At 37.4% G+C, this 14,793-nt stretch overlaps 1 protein-coding gene across 3 annotated transcripts in view; it reads right to left on the bottom strand.

Annotated features, from left to right (window-relative positions):
- The window catches only part of cv (twisted gastrulation BMP signaling modulator crossveinless), a 56,569-nt gene that overhangs the window by 8,642 nt on the left and 33,134 nt on the right, over window positions 1-14,793 (bottom strand). For all 3 annotated transcript variants that reach the window (XM_069843042.1, XM_069842877.1, XM_069842956.1), the window contains exon 2: window positions 1,139-1,360. In XM_069843042.1, coding sequence (XP_069699143.1) covers window positions 1,139-1,349 — 211 coding nt within the window. In that variant the 5' untranslated portion in view covers window positions 1,350-1,360. The remainder of the gene's footprint in view (window positions 1-1,138; window positions 1,361-14,793) is intronic.

Genomic DNA, 14,793 nt, shown 5'->3' with positions numbered 1-14,793 from the left:
ATGTTTATTGTACCCGAGTTTTTGAATGTACTTCACTCCCACCCCTTCTACTAAGGAAGTTCCAACTCCACACAGAACCAAGACCGCAGATAGTAAGCAGTACTGAGTTACTGAGTATAGTACGTTCCAGAAATATGTTCGCGTTTTCCAGTGACGAAAGAGCTTTCAATATTGAATCATATTTTCGCACAGGTACTGTCCGTTTGCCTACGTCGCATCCCGATTTCCCCTACCTGCTTCTGCTCGCCCCTCTGTAATAGCTGGGCTGTCTTAGCTCTTTTCTGAAAACATTAATTTCTCTTAGGAATTGGACGTTTACGTAATATTATACAGCTGTTTAATTTAACTTAAATAAAAGGGCCTCGTTAAGTAATTAACTGTCACGTGATTTCCTCCCTTTCTACAATCCTGCGGCATAACCACTTGGACGGACAGTAGATAGCATGTCTGAGTAATTTTATATTTTCGGGTCGGGCAGAAGTGAAGATTGAATTTACAGTACGTAGAGTAGGTACAGAATTATTTCAACATGAGTTACTAGTACGAAGGACGAAACTGGCAATTGGAATTAGATGCAATAGTCTATAGTGCGATAATATGCACAAAAGAACTGAAGCCTGTATCGAAATGAACGGCCACCATTTTCAAAATTGTGTTTAAATATTCATATTATGATTATTTTTCAATTTAACTTCTTTATCTATATTGTACGCTAATGTGCTGTAGACAGTATACACTGCATAATGAATACGTTCGCATGGATAACTCACTTCGTGAGTAAAAACACTTATTCTTAATACAGTACTGTACTTTGATTAAAGAAAAACCTAATGAAAATTATCAAACTCAAAATCGCGATATTTCCTAGTTTACGTAAATGGATGAACTACTTTTCTTCCATCCTATACCTAGTAGAGTGATTTGTGTTTTACGCCAGTATCATCGAACTCCAGTCTTGGAGGGGGGAGCAAGCGGTGTTTCCGGTTCTCTAAAGGTATAGACAGGTTAATATTAAAAATGTTAGTAAAAATAAAATGATGTCCCTGTACTTGTGCGTGAAAGCAATGCAGTTGCTCCATAATGTTTGAGTTGTTCATTTCTAACGCGCAAATAAAAGCACGAGGAAGCCCCTACTAACCCACACACGAGCAGCACTCGCTGAAGAGGTCGCCCAGACAGCTGAAGCACTCGTTGCAGCAGGAGCAGTTCTTGAGGTCGCACTTGCAGGACTGCGTCAGCATGCACTTGCTGACCACGCTGGCGCACACAGCTTCGTTGCAGCTCGTCGCAACGTCCGCCAAGTACAAGGCAGCTAATGCCGCTACAAATATTGACGCCAACCGTAACATTCTGCTGTGGTCTGCAACAACAGGCAAGACATTGTATTACCTATACTGGGTGTTCATTTCAAAGTGTGTCATGACGTCACTTGTGAGTCAGCGATTTGAAGCGAGTTTCAGCTTTTATGTCAGAGAAGTTGCCTATTAATCAAGGCGTTCAATCTGAACTTGAGAACGTGTACGGTATAAAGGCTGGTTCACAATAAACCGGGAACGAGAACCAGAATGAAAACGAGAAGCAGAGGACGTCAATATGAAAATTGTTGATTCACAATAAACCGAGAACGTAGACGACTATGCATATCGATATGCATGTCAATAACGATACGTAAAGTCGATATTACGCATTCTGATGTTATTTGTGTATAATTGACCAATGGCGTTCTCTCATGAGTACAAGGCAGCCAACATAAACACAGATTAACCAACTTCGAAATTTCAACTGAAACATTTCATTAGGTACGGTACTATAAATATGCCCATGCATCTTTATTATCACAACCTATTTTAAGTCTACCATAACGTAAAATAATTAGAAAAGAAACATTTGTAATAGAACAAAAATGAACACAACAGTAGTTATTGAATTGAAGCATGGATATATAATGTGTAATACAACCAATACAGTAATAAAATATGATTCGCTTACGATCGGTGTTCAAAGATGCAGCTATTGAAAGCCACGTATTCTCCTTCATTTTCTCATCTTTGTACGAGGCGCACCGCTTATCGTAAACGTGAGGATTTTCCTCAACACTCAATATTAGAATCTCATCAAATAAAACTTGCTCCATGATGCACAGCACAGAACAAAATAATGCATAGGTTATGTCACGGTCTTCTTACTACAAAATATACGACGACAAAATAGCTTTTAAATGGCAATAGACTGAATCTAGTGGGCTGTAATCGGAAACGTGAACGCCAAAGTTGAAACTTGGCCAACACTCCGTTCCCGATCCCGGGCTCCGGCAAGCTTTTCGTTAATTGTGAATGCTCACATTTAAATGTACACATTTTAACAATTTTACCGTTTTCGTTTTCGTTCCGAATCTCGTTTCCGGTTTATTGTGAACCAGCCTTTACTTGAACGTCGTAGCAACAGATGGCGGTCTGTAAAGTCTGTGTGCTACCATAACCTCTTTCGAACTGTGTGCAAGTCGTACGCAGGGTATTTGTTATCATCGGTTGCGTACGACAACATTCCACAATACAAATCAAATGCTCCGTGTCCATGTTGACTGTCGAAGTTATTGTCAACAAATACGTAAGTAATCGTCTTAACCCTCTCCACATATCCCGACAGTAAGAAAAAAACTCACCTCAGTACATGTTTCCAAACAGTTCACATTCCTGCCACTACAGATGTTACCGTACGTATCGGTAAGTACTCTTCAGAATGAACGCCGTACTTGCTAGGCAACTTCTCTGGCATATAAGTAATACGCCTCTGTGGAAATGTAGGAAGATTGAATTCTCTAGGCTCAACGACTAGCCACATGACGGCATACAGCGAGCCACGACACACTTTGAACTGAACACGCAGTAGTGACTTATCAAAACAAGACATTTTAAATCATGACAATACAATAAAAATTACTACGTGTAATACTGTAAAAAGTGGCAGAAGATTCATTAAATCCATATAACTCCGTGAAACGTTTATGCCGTTCGTGATTGTTATTGTGAGCATGATTAGAATTACAAGGTTGTTTGGAATTTAAAATAAAAGCTAGATATTTATTTTCATTTCTGTCTATGAAGACAGAACTCCCCGAACTTACGTAAATCTAACAAGGCGGGGTCTTCTCATTAACTACTTCATAACCGCTTCCTCATTACTAGAGCCTGGATGTTTGGCAAAATGCCTTTTTTACTGAGTAGAAGTAAATCATTATTTGCATAGATATAAATGTAATTTGAAGTAAATAAAAGTGATAGGGCCAATTTTTATTTTGACTATTTTGCCTTTTTGAGATGTTTCTTACTATAGTCCCGTCGCTCTAATTTCCGGCAGCCAATCACGTTGCAGGTCGGCTACATTTAAACGTGTGCGTCTTGTGATTCGCTGATGAAGACGTTATTCATTTCTTAAGGCTCGATAAATACTTAATATAATTGCCCGCCATATTTGCTCTTTCGTTGGCGTTCGCAGAAAGCATACGAATACGTTATTTGCCGCTCAATTATTTGCTGAATTACAGTGCGTTTGATTTATTATCATAGGAGCTACGACATGATAATGTTTAACGGTGTGGCAAATAGATTCCTCGTATGGTAGCTCGGCAACGAAAGAACAAAAATGGCGAACGATACTACCTACCTAGACTTTATAGAACCTTCACTTCCTAAGACGTAAGCAAAGAGGAGGAGTCACGCCGGGAATAACAGCGTCGCGACTATAATAAATGCCTTTTTTTTGTAATTTTAAAGCAATATTTCTTGTTTATTTGCAATTTTCTAATTAATTGTAATGTAATGTGTATGAAATTTAAATATTTGAAACAATGACTAACTTTACTAACAATAGTAAATAAAAGTAATTTATTTCAGTGCTTAATCTGCTAATAATCGTGCTTTAATACTATTCATGTAATATAAATATTGATCGACAATCCACAGTTACAAATATAATATTGTCATGGCTTCACGATACCAACAATCAGCTTTATAATTTAAAATGTTAAGCTCGTTCTCCTAGAAGTTGTCACGTAGCATTTTCAATTATTTGCTTTCATATTTTCAAATCTTACTGTTACAATTTTGTGCTACACGTGTTTATTATTGTAGCAGAAAGAAATTTATAGTGAGGAACAGTCAGTTATTGTCGGGTGACAGGAGGTATAAGATCGGTTAGCTGGAATGCCTAAATTCAGTAAACCATTGAAAAGTAAACTTCATGCTTATGTTAGTGAATTTGGTGCCCATGTGTTTTCAACCGATGGAATGGTTTTGTTATGCAAGGTTTATGAAAATACAGTTAATCACGAATATATATATATATATATATATATATATATATATATATATATACATATATATTATAAGGCAACATGTGCCACCTACGAAGTAAATATGTGAGTTATGTTGATATAATTTAAATTTATTGCTAAAATATATTATGCCTTTTTAAAATTTATAATCCCTTTTTCAAAGATTATTGTGCTTTTTTGTTACGTTTCATTGCCTTTTTGCCTGCCTATTTTAACTGTTATAAATGCATAAACATCCGGGCTCTAGTCACTACATAAAGTTTAGTCTCGAGACATGAACAATGTAATCGATAGTCGAAACGATTCACACATCAGTATGACGCCAATGAGTTGTTGGAAATTATAATGATGTCACTATAAAGAATATGATTCACTTGGAAATTAGTACCAGAGTTAAGTACAATACTTCAGAAATAGATTATATTACATTAAGTATTTCTGTGTTTATACTCCTAGCATTGCTCCATTTGTGTATTAATATTTTTTTTTGTACGCTAGCATTATAAATAGACTTTATCGTTAGTGAAAATCGTGCATAATATGCCACATTATTGTACTAGTTCGTAAAAATATTCCCATGCCAACTAAAACGTCGTGACTTCTATAGTCGCGACGCTGTTATTCCCGGCGTGACTCCTCTTCATTGCTTACGTCTTAGGAAGTGAAGGTAGTATCGTTTGCCATTTTTGTTCTTTCGTTGCCGAGCTACCATACGAGGAATCTATTTGGCACACCGTTAAACATTATCATGTCGTAGCTCCTATGATAATAAATCAAACGCACTGTAATTCAGCAAATAATTGAGAAGCTAATAACGTCTTCGTGTGTTTTTTGCGAACGCCAACGAAAGAGCCAAAATGGCAGGCGATTATATTAAGCATTTATCGAGCCTTTAGAAATGAATAACGTCTTCATAAGCGAATCACAAGACGCACACGTTTAAATGTAGCCGACCTGCAAAACGATTGGCTGCCGGAAATTAGAGCGACGGGACTATACATAATATTATGATGGTATAACTTACTTATGCAAAATGTTAATAATGAAACGATTTGCCGTTAAATAATAAGCCCATTTAATACATCATTGTTGTCATAGCAACCCCCTTTCTTTCAGACTATGATATAAAACTACCCATCATTACAAATTTAATGTTGTTTCTTTATTATTGTTTTATAATGCTGTCGTACAAAAAATAACACATGAAACACGTTTATAATGTTATACAGTTACTGCACTTGTCAAAATTAGAAAACTCCTCGAGCACCTCTGTTTCATTCACAGAAACATTTTCATATATGTGCATGAGAGCCAGTCCATTAAGACGCTCCTCCCCTATGCTTTTGGTAGTGAAAAGAACCTTCAGGAGTACAGGTGCAATACCTACAGGGAGAGTTTTCATTGTTGTGAATTACCGGAATTAAGTTATAATGCTGCACAACTTCAACAGAGTTGAAAGTTTGTTTACAGGATCATAAAATCGTAGGTCAGATATCTTTCAACGTCAGTGTACCTTAGAATGGGATAGCAGTGTTAGAATTAAAATTTACACACCTAAAATTTACCTACATTTAATTATATAAGTTTGAAGTTACATTATTAGGTATCTCAGACGAGGACTGCAATCTTTGAATTAAAATGTAAGACTGGGGATTCACAGAATTCTCGTAATTGTGTAGAAACATGGCTGTTCAAGTCATTATAGTCGCGACGCTGTTATTCTCGGTGTGACTCCTCCTCTTTGCTTACGTCTTAGGAAGTCAAAGGTAAAGGTATCCCCGTAACATGCCATGAAGGCACTTGGGGGGCATGGAGGTAGAGCCCCATGCTTTCCATGACCTCGGCACTAGAATGAGGAAGTCAAGGCTCTATAAAGTCTAGGTAGATCGTATCGTTCGCCATTTTTGTTCTTTCGTTGCCAAGCTACCACACGAGGGATCTATTTGCTACACCGTTAAACATTATCATGTCGTAGCTCCTATGATAATAAATCAAACGCACTGTAATTCAGCAAATAATTGAGAGGCAAATGACGTCCTCGTGTGCTTTCTGCGAACGCCAACGAAAGAGCCAAAATGGCGGGCGATTATAGTTTAAGTATTTATCCAGCCTTAGGAATTGCTTTACATCTTCATCAGCGAATCACAAGACGCACACGTTTAAATGTAGCCGACCTGCAATGTGATTGGCTGCCGGAAATTAGAGCGACGGGACTATAGTAATATCTTGAAAGTAATGCAAATACGGAGTATTACTTTTACTCATTCAAAATTACATTCTTATGAAGGAATTTAAGAATAATTATTATTAACAATCTTGGTTGCTTCCCCTGCTTCGGAAACCACGCTACATCATTGCCCATGACACAGGCTATGGCGGGACGTCACATTCTTAGTCATAACATTGAACAAGTTTATATAGTCTACAAATGTACGTTTATCGTGAGTTTAATATAGCAATTTCTTTGTTTTTTAGAACTTTGAACATGTATTTATATTAGGCGATTGTCAAGATGGCCATGACTAGACCGAGATAATCACGTGGCTCCTATTTGTTAGCCACGTTATGACATGACCTACATGTGATAGGTAGACCTATACAGTAAAACCCCGATTATCCGTCACCCTATTAACCCGATTGGTGGATTATCCGACTGTCTTTCTCGCTCGTAGAAAAAAAAAATGAAGTACTGTACATTATTTTAGTACGAATTTTTTCTACAGAGTGTTTTTTTATAAATCTTTACCCTTACGCATTATGGCCGTACTGTTTAACTTCCATGCAAAATATCTTCTACAAGCACCAAAAGAAAACATGTTGTACTACGGCAAAAAGTGCAAGTAATTGAGTGGTTTGGGAAAAGAGAAAATATGGTTCATTTCACATCACAATACGAGATATGAAATACAACTGTACGCGATTTAGGTTAATGAAAAATAAAATATAAACTGTATAAAATTTGTAAATCTACAATATGAGACCTCTAGTATTCCTATGTTTCCACAGACAGTCGTCATAAGGAGTTTCCTTAGTCATTAAAAACCCTGTCGTTGAAAACCAGACTTAAGTACAATAAATAATGTTTTAATAACTAACATATCGGAAAATCAAACTTGAATTGTAAAAAAAAAAAGACTTAAATAACTGAACTTCTGATCCAATACCTAGCGTATTAAAAAAAGACCATAGAGGAAATTACGAAAATATTATGTACTTAGTTTATGAAAACGTTTTATGGTACGGATTATCCGATTTTTTCGATTAACCGTTCACTCCACCCCCTTCATTACCACGGTTAATAGAGGTTCTACTGTATTAAAAAAGAAGAAAAGTATCATTTTCATGAACATTTCCAAATCCAGGTTTTAGCATATCACGCTTCTTAGGTTGGAAATTTCGCATTTCAACTCCGTTTCTGTTAGCATTGGCAGTAGTTGCTCTTATGAACACACATGAGGAAATAGAAGATATCATTACGATTCCCGACCAGAGGGGGAATGGAACCTCTTCCCCGTTCCTCATCACTCATTCAACAATTGCGTTTCGTAGCGAACGGCAGCACTAATATTGATGACAATATCATCTCTGAGCTTCCTTCAACACAGAAACCAACAAAGTGCCTTATTACACGCTAATGGATGTGGATATTATTTTATTGCTGTTTCACTTTCTCATACAAGCGGAATAGAGAAAGTTTTGTGATGTCGAAAACAAGGAGCCCTTTAACGTAATCCGCCCACTTTTCACACATCGCAGTGTAAACAGACTTGTTTAGTATAATGGCGGTTGTTGACACTGTGATGCTCTTCTTTTTCAGTGTAACACCATTGAGAGGCCTCTGTTTCATAATGAACTCGAGTGAAGAGGAGAGGGGAAAAGTTGGGGAGACTGTTTTTGACTGAATATTAGATTTTGCTGTCTTGCGTAAGTTCGTCTCATTTATTTATGTGATCAAAATAATTATAGAAAAATGGATCAGTTAATAGTTACAGTATATATTTTTATTTATTTTGAACATTAGGAAGAAGGCCTAAGTACAATGTCAACAGACAAAAGAGGAAGTTGATGCTCTTCTCTTTAGAACTGTTTCTAAAAGTGTATACCGGGTGATTATGTTACTTCGTTACAAATTTTCAGGGCTGATAGGTGAACAATAGACCATGAATAATTTTCTTATAGCAACCTATAGGAAACATTTCGTTTCGTAGTTACAAGCCTCGATATGTGTAAGTAGTGTAGGTACATAGCATCGAACTCAAGGCCATCTTTCTGAAGTATGCTTACATATTCCCTTGTTGTCGATCTGGGTAGTGTGGTCAGTATAGCGCTGGCCTTCTGTGCTCGAGGTTGTGGGTTCGATCCCGGCCCAGGTCGATGGAATTTAAGTGGTGTGTTTAAATGCGACAGGCTCATGTAGGTAGATTTAAAAATTCTTGCGGGACAAAATTCCGGCGACGCTGATATAACCTCGGCAGTTGCGAGCGTCGTTAAATAAATCATAATTTAATTTTAATTTAATTTTTATTCCCTGTTGGTGAATTCTTACAAACATGGTATGGACTAATTGGCATAGTTAATAACGTTCAACACTGAAAGGTTGGATACGACCTTCACATTTTGTACACTGAAAAGTTTCTACGAAATTTCTCAAATTCAAATTTTCTACGAAAAATAAATTCGAAATCGACCTATAAGACAGTTAAATTACTTACTTACTGGCTTTTAAGGAACCCGGAGGTTCATTGCCGCCCTCACATAAGCCCGCCATTGGTCCCTATCCTGAGCAAAATTAATCCATTCTCTATCATCATATCCCACCTCCCTCAAATCCATTTTAATATTATCTTCCCATCTACGTCTCGGCCTCCCTAAAGGTCTTTTTCCCTCCGACCTCCCAACTAACACTCTATATGCATTTCTGGATACGCCCATACGTGCTACATGCCCTGCCCATCTCAAACGTCTGGATTTCATGTTCGTAATTATGTCAGGTGAAGAATACAATGCGTGCAGTTCTGTGTTGTGTAACTTTCTCCATTCTCCTGTAACTTCATCCCGCTTAGACAGTTAAATAGTATTTGAAATATTAGTAGTAGTTTGGAAGCCCTGATGCTGTCGCTCGGAAGAAGGCAAGCTGTGTTACAGGCAATGACCAGCAAGTACGCAGTCTGACATGCAACATAAAAGTTTACTGTAGCTATACTGGGTGTTCAGTTCAAAGTGTGTCATGGCTCGCTGTATGCCGTCATGTGGCTAGTCGATGAGCCTAGAGAATTCAATCTTCCTACACTTCCGCAGCTCAGGTGTATAATCTAAGAGGCAGAGAAGTTGGCTAGCAAGTACGGCGTTCATTCTGAAGAGTACGTGCCGATACGTACGGTAACGCCGGTAGTGGCAGGAATGTGAACTGTTTGGAAGTACGTACTGTCGGGATATGGGGAGAGGGTTAAGACGATTACTTACGTATTTGTTGACATTAACTTGGACGGTCAACATGGACACGGAGCATTTGATTTGTGTTGTGGAATGTTACCGTACGCAACCGATGATAACAAATACCCTGCGTACGACTTGCCGGCGCAAAACACAGTTCGAAAGAGGTTATGGTAGCACACAGACCGTACAGACCGCCATCTGTTGCTACGACGTTCAAGTTATACCGTACACGTTCTCAAGTTCAGATTGAAGAACGCCTTAAATAATAGGCAACTTCTCTAACATGTAAACTGAAACTCGCTTCAAATCGGTGACCCAACAACAGTGACGTCATGACACACTTTGAAATGAACACCCAGTAGAGGTATAGGTTTAATTTGAGAGAAATTGAATTCCATATTACTCTAATAATTGTTCACGTGATGATATCTTTCACCATATTCTCATATACACGAGCCTAAATGAATTAGGCTTTAATTACGTTAATCAATTAAAGAAAATATCAAGTTACTATTGGAAATACTGCTTACTTATTAGCAGGCTTAGGATCCGAGACAACTTAAGAATGAAGTGAAGTTACAGTGCAACGGAGTACAGATGGAGTGAGGTGGTGCTTTGAGTTTTGTTTACCTGTGCCGTGGTGTACAATCCGGTTCGTGGTCAGAGGTACAGTATTCTTCTTAGGTTATTTTTAGCGTCTCAATGAAATGAAGGTGATAATGCCAGTGAAATGAGTCTGTCCAGCACCGACAGTTACTCAGCATTTGCTTATATTGGGTTGAGAGAAAATCCCGGAAAAGCCTCAACCAGGTAACTTGCCCCGACCGGGAATCGAACCCGGGCCACCTGATTTCGCGGCCAGACGCGCTAACCGTTACTCCACAGGTGTGGACCTCAAATATTCTATTATCTTTCGTAACGAAGTAATGACGGAACTATGACGTAGCTGTGTAACATACTGCTATAGGCTACACGACGTACTGTATGAAGTGATTATTATTAGTAAGGAATTTACACACGGCTTATAAATGAGCTACTCATTGTATAAGACAGTTAAACGTTGATTGAGAATAGGTGTTGATGCCTTGTTTCTTCAAGTGCATGGGAATTTTCATCAGCCCACACATGCTGATTACGAAAATTCACAACGCCAACTCTGCTGAACCCCGCTCATATCCGCAACCAGACTTTTTTTTTCAGTATTCCTTGCGACATATCATTATTCCATGCCAGGGGTGTCAACTACGGTATGATTTTCTGGTAGTCTGCCGTATTGTAGGGCAGAGAAATGCATTGCCATGAATGGACGTCACATTGAGCACCTCCTATGAACAAGTATTCAGAACTCAGAAAGTATGTGTTGTAGGACCCATGTTTATTAGACATTTTTTCCTAGTTTTGATGCATACTATCACCTCCTAAAATATTGAATACTTTTTTTTTAACATTCTGTATAGTTGTTAAAGAAAATTTTAAGTCTCTGGAAAAATGGGAAGGAAAATGCAGAAATAACCCAAAAACTAACCTCTGCGCGCAACTGGCATGATCCCCAAACTGACAGCCACGTGCAATCAGCACTCTCCGAATGATTTAGTTACTAAATGCTCTTAAGGGAGACCACACTTTTAGTCACTCTATTGTCAATGCATTTCATTCCACCATACTTCTATTACCGTCTTATTATCTCATTTCTCTGAACAGAAATTTTACTGTAGTTTAAAATAGACGTTAAACAAATACCTCACTTTCCCGTTATTCTTCGGTTCGTCAGAATCATGAAGAAACCCTTTTGGATGTCATTTGCACTAAGATATTTTCATGTTAAATCCTCTCGATACAACTGAATAAGGTACAATGACGCAGTGCTGAGGTAATGCTTTCTTAACCTTTTAAATCTAAGGCGGAAGTGGTTAACCTCAAACCTGGTCAAGTTGTCTCCAGTGTGGAGATTTAATAAATTTGACTAACTGCAATAAACTGAAACAATGCTACGTAAATGATCGAATCCTAATACATTTTGCCTAGTAACTTGGGGGGGGAGGGAAACATGGGATTTAAGGAAATCCAATGGCTGTGTGTAACGTCTGTACAGGAATCAAGGCGTTGGAAATAGGATAAATAAATACAATTTGCTGTAAGATTTGAGTACGTCTAATTAATGGACTGAAATAAGCTATGAATAACAGTCAATCCTCTTTAATAATAATAATAATAATAATAATAATAATAATAATAAATAATAATAATACTCTCACCTTGAGAGAGGGGCCGAGGTTAAGAGTGTTTGAGAATAAGTTGCTTCGGAAAATATTTGGGGCTAAGAGGGATGAAGTTGCAGGAGAAAGGAGAAAATTAAACAACGCAGAACTGCACGCATTGTATTCTTCACCTGACATAATTAGGAACATTAAATCCAGACGTTTGAGATGGGCAGGGCATGTAGCACGTATGGGCAAATCAAGAAACCGAGGGTAAAGACCTTTGAGGAGGTCAAGGCATAGATGGGAAGATAATATTAAAATGGATTTGAGGGAGGTGGGATATGATGACAGAGAATGGATTAATCTTGCTCAGAATAGGGACCGATGATGGGCTTATTTGAGGGCGGCAATGAACCTCTGGGTTCTCTAAAGGCATTTGTAAGTAAGCAAGTAATAATAATAATAATAATAATAATAATAATAATAATAATAATAATAATAATAATAATAACAATAATAATAGTAATGGCAATAGCTAGAGGCATAATAATAATAATAATAATAATAATAATAATAATAATAATAATAATAATAATAATAATAATAATAATAATAATACTCTCACTTTGAGAGAGGGGCCGAGGTTCAGGATGTTTGAGAATAAGTTGCTTCGGAAAATATTTGGGGCTAAAAGGGATGAAGTTGCAGGAGAAAGGAGAAAATTAAACAACGCAGAACTGCACGCATTATATTCTTCACCTGACATAATTAGGAACATTAAATCCAGACGTTTGAGATGGGCAAGGCATGTAGCACGTATGGGCAAATCAAGAAACCGAGGGAAAAAGACCTTTGGGGAGGTCAAGGCATAGATGGGAGGATAATACAGTATTAAAACACATTTGAGGGAGATGGTATATAATGGCGGGGACTGGATTAATCTTGCCCAGAATAGGGACTGATGATGGGCTTATGTGAGGGCGGCAATGAACCTCTGGGTTCTCTAAAAGCCATTTGTAAGTAAGCAAGTAGTAGTAGTAATAATAATAAAAAAGGCAAAAGGTAAAGGTATCCCCGTAACATGCCATGAAGGCACTTGGGGGGCATGGAGGTAGAGCCCCATGCTTTCCATGACCTCAGCACTAGAATGAGGTGGTGTGGTCGGCACCACGCTCTGACCGCCTAATAATAATAATAATAATAATAATAATAATAATAATAATAATAATAATAATAATAATAATAATAATGGCGAGGCCAAGACGTAGATGGGAGGATAATATTAAAATGTATTTGAGGGAGGTGGGATATGATGATAGAGAGTGGATTAATCTTGCTCAGGATAGGAACCGATGGCGGGCTTATGAGAGGGCGACAATGAACCTCCGGGTTCCCTTAAAGCCATTTGTAAGCAAACAGTAATAATAATAATAATAATAATAATAATAATAATAATAATAATAATAATGGCGAGACCAAGACGCAGATGGGAGGATAATATTAAAATGGATTTGAGGGAGGCGGGATATGATGATAGAGACTGGATTAATCTTGCTCAAGATAGGGACCGATGGCGGGCTTATGAGAGGGCGGCAACGAACTTGCGGGTTCCTTAAAAGCCATTCGTAAGTAACAATAATTTTTTGATGTCGCGTAGCTCCTACACGAGGCATCGGAGAACATGGACTGTTTTACAAAAAATGATTCTCGTTGCGAGATATATCGATCTCCAGAGTGTTGCAGAGATCCTGAATCACCCTGTATAACAATATTAATGTTTTTCAATTAATGGATTTGCAGTGAAATACCTGCCCTTGGGGAGAACACTAAATGAATGAAATGAATTAATATTTTGTAACATTTAAAACAAAATATAAACGAAAGAAAGCTCTGTTTATTTAATTGACCCCATTTTTCTGTGTTCCCTTTCAGGTAGACTGCGTCTGTTGTTAGGTAAGATGTGAATGATTGTTTCTTTTGCTGTCGATTCCACCTTCGCCCCTGTATAGTAAAAATCCTCCCTTCCCTACGGGGAAAAAGAGCGAGGGATGCACACGCTTCCAGTAGCATTGACCTCTTTTCCCGCCTCGCGTCACTCTTGTAGTTACCAAGATAACTTGCGTGTGCAATAATAATAATAATAATAATAATAATAATAATAATAATAATAATAATAATAATAATAATAATAATAATAACAATAATAGTATAACGTATGTTTCATATGTACACTCTTTTGAAGCAACGCCTTGAAAATAGCTTACTTTATACCGAATTTTTCTCTTTCCCTCCTAATTTCGCGTTTTTTTTTTAATTCCAGGGTTGTATCTCAATGTCATCTTATCCTCTGTACGGCGAAAGAAAAAAAAAAAGATCAGTGAAATCGGTAACTTTCTTGATTGTCGTGATGTAGATGGTAGCAGAAGTAGAAAAGCACAGCCATACTAAAAATTAAGCGGTTGAAGAGAAATATGCTGTATTTGTTATAGCCTATTTTAAACGAATATAATTTATTCTATGTGCTCTGAACCATAATACTATGTATCATAACACTCGTAGTCTAATATTGCTGGAATATAGGACATTGAAGAGTTAACAGTCATGTTAATGATTGTTCTTTGAAATTAATAAATACAAGAAATGAAAAAAATTCGTTCATAATTGGCACTGACATTTGAATATACTCCTTTTTTGTACTTTTTTGTGTTTCTCTTTGACCATTAGCAAAATATCGAATCGTTGTTGTGGATTGCCTACCCGGTCATTTTATGTCTCTAACATGTCCATATTCTCTGAATTTCGCTTCTATTTTACTTATAGTTG

This window comes from Periplaneta americana, chromosome 1 (genome assembly GCF_040183065.1).
Source record: "Periplaneta americana isolate PAMFEO1 chromosome 1, P.americana_PAMFEO1_priV1, whole genome shotgun sequence".
Lineage (NCBI taxonomy): Eukaryota > Metazoa > Arthropoda > Insecta > Blattodea > Blattidae > Periplaneta > Periplaneta americana.
Note: the sequence above shows the minus strand (reverse complement) of the source record. Positions and strands in the feature narration are given on the sequence as shown.